The sequence below is a fragment of the Montipora capricornis genome, chromosome 2 (assembly GCF_036669925.1).
Source record: "Montipora capricornis isolate CH-2021 chromosome 2, ASM3666992v2, whole genome shotgun sequence".
NCBI classification, from domain to species: Eukaryota; Metazoa; Cnidaria; class Anthozoa; order Scleractinia; family Acroporidae; genus Montipora; species Montipora capricornis.
Genome location: NC_090884.1, coordinates 17,513,699 through 17,520,390, shown reverse-complemented (window position 1 = coordinate 17,520,390; position 6,692 = coordinate 17,513,699). Strand labels below are relative to the sequence as shown.

General features: G+C 39.2%; 1 protein-coding gene across 1 annotated transcript; it reads left to right on the top strand.

The window, feature by feature from the left end:
• Nucleotides 1-4,179: 4,179 nt before the first annotated feature.
• On the top strand, nucleotides 4,180-5,049 carry LOC138035185 (uncharacterized). Its single transcript, XM_068882010.1, has one exon. It carries the CDS (start codon nucleotides 4,180-4,182, stop codon nucleotides 5,047-5,049), a length of 870 nt encoding a protein of 289 aa, XP_068738111.1.
• The last annotated feature ends 1,643 nt before the right edge of the window (nucleotides 5,050-6,692 follow it).

Genomic DNA, 6,692 nt, shown 5'->3' with positions numbered 1-6,692 from the left:
ATGTATGTATGTATGTATGTATGTATGTATGTATGTATGTATGTATGTATGTATGTATGTATGTATGTATGTATGTATGTATGTATGTATGTATGTATGTATGTATGTATGTATGTATGTATGTATGTATGTACCCCAAGTTCAGTGTAGGGAAAGCCAACGTAGCAGACAAAAATACAAGGATTTGTATGGAAATCCCGATAAAAGGTTTTAAAAGATAATTATATAAAAAGTCTTAACTTATTGCTTTGCATGTGAGTAGTTTCCATCCTTTGTGGATATTTTGCAGATTCAACGCAAGGGTTGCCCACCGTATTATAAAATCCCGAGGCTGCACACCATTCTGGAAAGCCTGCAACAAAACTGAGTCAAATATTCCTTGATAAGATGTTCCCACGGTTACCATTCCACATTAGAATCAATTGACAATTTCAATTCACCATCGATGCGATGGTCCTCTTAGAATTCTTGCGTTCCCAAGGAAACAAGCTTTCTGTAATGTAACGGGAAACTTTGGCTAATTTCCACGACTTCCATCGCATTGTCAAAGCTCCTACTCGCTGTTCTAAGCGCTCCAATTACAACCGGAGTGACTCTCCCTTTTTGATTGTCATATTGTCTTGATCTCATATTTAAGTTCTTTATACTTTTCTATCTTCTCCTGTTCTTTCTAGCCGACCCTGGTGTATTCTCGTCGGGTTTTACTTAGCACAACCGGAGTCCGGTCTGGAGTGTTCCAAGACTTTGTCGCAATGGATCTTCATCTCGTCACTTTTAAGCACTTTTTCGACTTTGTGATCGGACCACTTTTCAGTAACTGTAAATTTTAAAGATATTGTTTTTTGCATAAATTGCAGAGCAACCCACAATGGCTGCCTCCAGTTCTTTTATTCCTTCTGCTCTAGTTTGTTACCTGATTCCGAAACAACGTGGGAAAGCGTTTCGTCTCTTTCAGCACATATTTTGAGACCACTGTCAGTCTCATCCTTGTCAATAACTTTTCTGATGCTCTCGTTCTTATTGTCTGTTCTTGCACCGCCATTATCAAACCTTCCGTTTCACTCTTTAACCCACGCCTCTCTAACCATTCCAAAGATCTATTCCCCGTAATTTCCTCTTTAGATGTGACAAACCTGCCTTGTTAACGTTGCGGTACGTTTGTTCTCTTTATTTCTCGTTGGATATCCCGCTTTTCTTTTCCTTCTCTTAATAATTTCTCTTCCCACACTGCTTCGTGCCCTCAAAGAAAGAAATTCAGGCCTAAATACCATAGAGTATCTCAGGAACGTAATGCGTTTGTGTCATTTTGCCATCCGTTCAATTGCAACATACAACGACAGGAGTTTATTGACACGAGCTGACAAAAAGGTTATCATAGGGCCACTCATTGTGATATTTTTGCCTCCAAAAAAGTTTGAGAAAGGTTCCTGAAACAAGGTAAGGCGAGGGGGTGGCTTCATCCCGTGTGTTGCAGTAATCGAATTTTGAATTTGAACGGTAAAGATAACCCTTGATACAGTACGATTTGGGGTTTCATAGCAAATGAAGAACGCGACCAAACACTAAGCGCTGCGGGAAGTTACAAGTGAATGTGGCTGCGCAAATTTATTTTCTAAAGCAATATTTTTTTTTCGGGGGAAAGTCTAGTTTGAGCTAAGGATAGACTTTCAAAAGTCCTTCGTCTCATGGGCCGTCCCATGGAGATAGCTTGCGGACGAAGGTCGACCTCTCGCGACTTCGTCGCTCGCGCATCTACTTCGCGTACGAAAAATTATGTTTCGCTCTCAAAAGACATTTTCTCCTGGGATTCTCGTGAGGTCGACTTGTGGCAAGTCTAAGGTACGGACAAAAACACGCAATTAAACAAGGAATGCAGCAATCCTCTGCTTCCACCATATTCAACGACACTGAAATTATTCTTTTATTTCTCGTGATCTACATTCTTTACATAGTTTTGTTTGTAAGCTACGCTTTCTTATCCGTTGCAGGTTCATGGTCACGGTTAACTGATGAACGGTCTGGTGGATTCAGTTCACGTAATTAGTATCTTGGTTCCTCTTGTGGGTCAAATCACAGCCCAAGTTCCTTGCCACAGCGCAGACACTCCGGCGACGTTCCTCTACCACTCCTTTCTGCAAAAGCAAGCATATATATCAGCTCTATGATTCATTGAAATCGGCGGCTGAACATGCGATTATATTTTTACTGCTGTAAAAGTAGCCGTTATTAAAGTCGCATGTAGACAGAAAGCGATGTCCCTTTACTTTTGCAGCTCAATCTGATGGACATTTTACACATTTGGAACCATTGTCTGATGCAAAATAATACTAAAAACTATCGCTTTTGACAAAGCTCGCAACCCAATTGACTTGCTCAACCGGTGGACATCTCAATTGTGCGTTCACGGCGTGGAAGTTCGTAACACATTTAAACACGCTATTTTCACACTGGTCCATACAGACAAGCAAAAACCATGTATCTTATGGTGAAATTATGGTGACGAAGAAGTGCACTTAGACTTGGTCAATTCAAACTGGAAGACTTTCTGAAAATAACCCATACAACTTGAAAGGTCCATGCAATAAAGAGTCTTCAACATGGTTCAGTCCGCGGCCTTCATGATCAGCACTGAGCTAATTTCAACAGTAAAAAATTTTTAAGCAAGTGTAATTATTGCCTTACCGATTTCTTTTTTAGCGGATAGCTAGCTGTTATACAATGAGCTTCGTGCATGAGAGACAGGACAAAAATGGTTATAAGGAGAAGAGCAACCTTTTCTGACTTCATTCTTGAAATTTTCGTTATCCACTGGATTTACTTCAATTGTATTCAGCGTCTTTCACGACTCATTCAACTTGATGCAGCTCGTAGGATTATGTATATTAAAAGGTCTTCTTGTAGCGAGGATGTTCCACTTATAATGGGAAACAATTCCTTTCTTCGCAGACGTAAAGTATGCAGTAAGGATACTTTGTTCACGTGATAGAAACAATGAAATAAAATTAGCCATTTTTACAGGGCAAACATTTCATTTTGGACACATCATTTCTTTTTTGACACAGCCAAAAGAATGGCTTAATAACGGGACAAGTTCAAAGTAATTTACCGTCCACAAACGTACCGCTTAAAAAGACCAATTTAGGTCTAGTTTGTACGTCGCGCTATCTCAGGCGAATTTAATTCCAATTAAATTCGTCCTTCCGTCATTTTACACATTTTGAACCACTGTCTGAAGCAAAATAATACTAAAAACTATCGCTTTTGACAAAGCTCGCAACCCAATTGACTTGCTCAACCGGTGGACATCTCAACTGTGCGTTCACGGCGTGGAAGTTCGTAACACATTTAAACACGCTATTTTCACACTGGTCCATGCAGTCAAGCAAAAACCATGTATCTTATGATGAAATTATGGTGACGAAGAAGTGCACTTAGACTTGGTCAATTCAAAATGGAAGACTTTCTGAAAATGACTCATACAACATTGTTCAGTCCGCGGCCGTCATGATCAGCACTGAGCTAATTTCAACAGTAAAAAACTTTTAAGCAAGTGTAATTATTGCCTTACCGATTTCATTTTTAACAAAAATGGTTATGAAGAGAAGAGCAACCTTTTCTGACTTCATTCTTGAAATTGTCGTGATCCACTGGATTTACTTCAATTGTATTCAGCGTCTTTCACGACTCATTCAACTTGATGCAGCTTGTAGGATTATGTATATTAAAAGGTCTTCTTGTAGCGAGGATGTTCCACTTATAATGGGAGACAATTCCTTTCTTCGCAGACGTAAAGTATGAAGTAAGGTTTATTTTGTTCACGTGATAGGCCCTGTTTATACGTCGCATTTAATGACACGTATTTAATTCATGAATTTTTTTCGTCTGGGAGACGAAATTGAATGTCAGTTCATTTTAGACGTCGAATATAATTTTCGATGTCGTTTTGTGCCTCCATTGACTTTTATCAGCGGAGAACTTCCAAAAAAAACATGGTGGCGTTCAGAGAGGCGAAGGCGTAGGAATTTGTCTTTTCAGATGGCAACACGAGTAGCAGTAAGACGAAAATTCAGGCTTCGACTGCTAGCTTTATTATGTTTATTACGGCAGCAAGTGGGAGAAGAAGAAGAGGAACGTTTTCGTAGTATCCGAAGGTGTGAGGGAAATGCTGGGTGGTGAGAAATGGTGTGGTCAACTTATGACAATTCAAGATTCAAGAAAACCTTTCGTGTGACGCGCCAAACGTTTTGCTATATACTAGAGAATATCAGGCAGGATATCACAAAGGATCAGCTGACTCAAATGCCAATTTCTCCAGAGTGTAGATTAGCAATATGTCTTTATCGGCTTGGGAGGGGTGATTACCTGTACACAATAGCAAAATTGTTTGGCGTTGGGCTAGCAACTATCCATGTCATTGTTAAGGAAGTCTGCGAGGCAATCGTTAAAAACTTATGGAAGAAGGCAGTGACAAATCATTTCCCAACTTCTGAACAGGATTTTACAGAAGTCATGGTAGACATGAACCAGCTTTGGCAATTTCCTTGGTGTTGGGGAGCAATTGATGGTGTCCGCATCCCAATTCAGTGCCCACCTAGTGGAGAGGAAGCTTGCAAAGAGTACCATAACTTTAAAAACTTTTTCTCAATTGTTATGATGGCCATTGTCGATGCTGCAGCAAGATTCATGTGGGTCAGCGTAGGTTTTCCAGGTAACTCACATGACTCGATTATTTTTCAGTCTACACAGCTATGGAGTGATATCACGGAAAAGAAAGTGATCCCCGAAATATCACAGAACATTCAAGGAACAGACATTTATCCTTTGATTCTAGGGGATTCAGCTTTCCCTTTTCGTATTTGGTTGATGAAACCTTACTCCAATGCTGTTCTGAGTGCTGAACAGCACTATTTTAACTACCGCCTCAGCAGGGCAAGGATGGTATCAGAAAGGGCTTTTGGCCAGCTGAAGAGTCGATGCAGAAGAGATAAGAAAAGCACTTCTCGACAAATTTTGGGAAGAGAAAGAAGAGCAGTAATCTGTCAGCACTAACTTTTCTGTTTTTACTAGATTTTCAGAAGGAGCTAAAAAGTTACAGCATATAACTAATCAACTGTTCAACCTGAAAAGTGTCTTTGATTTGCTTTTAAATTTTTGCTTTTTGCCAAGTGGGGATTTTTTATTGGCAAGGGAGTTTGCTTGATATAGTTATGAAATAAAGGGAGCATTCTTCAATGAGGGGGTGGGACTCCCACTAAAAAGTATGCAACACATCATGATTGTCAACATGTTGTTACACTTGTTGAAACACTGAATTAAGCCATTTGAGTATAGGGCATTTTCAAGAAGTACCATAATACTCTTTTTTACCTCCATAACTTTGTATAAGCAATGTTTTCTATATAACTTACAGCATCTGGTGAGAGTTTACAGCCCACGAGAAATTGAAAACAATGCTCATGCAAAATATGGGAAGGGCAAAAAAAAATATGGTATTTTTGAAAGTTGAATTTTCAATTTACGGTGAAATAATGTACAAACATTTTAAGCATATTACCCTTAAGTATATTATTAACAACCTGTATGAGGAATTGTTCCACGGGACGTCTGAGTAAGGGTGATTATACTTTGATGAATAAATAGTGTGTGGTTTCACAGAAATCTGAAAGCAATGACAGTAAAATCATGACAGTTGGTATGGTGTGTCTGTTGTAGATTAAACCTGTTCTTATATGTAAACCCATTTTTAACCTAGGTTGAGTCAGAATTTCCTTTGTCTCCTAACTCTAATTACTCATGATCATGAATAATTTGGGATGAGAAACAAAGGAAACTCCAGTTTAACCTGAGAACAGATTTTACCTACGACATGTCTACCGTTTGACAAGGACTTAGGAAACAAACATGGGTACACTGTATGTTAGCCAAACTTTATTGTAGCTTTATAACTATTTTGAGTTCTTTAAAATGTCAACTTTGCAACAGATGTTTGTTAATGAATCAAACTGAAACATATGAACAAAGACCTCCAATGTTGTTTAGGGAGTATTTACTCTCCAAAACCACTGTTTTCATGAGAAGATTATTATCAAAATAAGCCTAAACCAAGTAGAAAATGCAACAAAAAAATGGATCTTGCAGTTTTTGTTCAACAGATTCTCAAACATGCAAATGTCAGAAAACCAGAGTCAATAAAAGTATTGAGTGAAACCATCAGCAGTCTCAGGGGGGTACATAATCCCTGTCTGAGTTTGGTTTCCAGGCACACCATTGTTGGAAAACATAGGTGTGCTGCTATATGCACCGTGATGTTGATACTGTTGGAAGGGTTGCTGACCTGAACCCAACAGTATGTCCAAAAGGGGCATTATTATTGTAAGGAATGATGCTATTTATGTCGTCGACTTTGATCTCCTTGGGTCAATAGATGCATTCAGCCAGAAAAATGAGCCAATCATAGATAAGGGCGGAGTAAGGATAGGTCTAGTTAAGGGATTGCAATCTTCGTGACTGGCGCTCTTAGCTGTTCCTTCACGGACTAAACTTGGATTATCAAGATTTTTCAGGCTAGTTGTATGCTGCTTAAGTTCTTTTTTAAAGGGGATCTTTTCTCCCTAAACGTTTGGCATGGCTCCACCACTGGTATTGATTGTTGGCCACTCCTTTATCCGCCGTTTAAAGGGCTTTATTGCCTC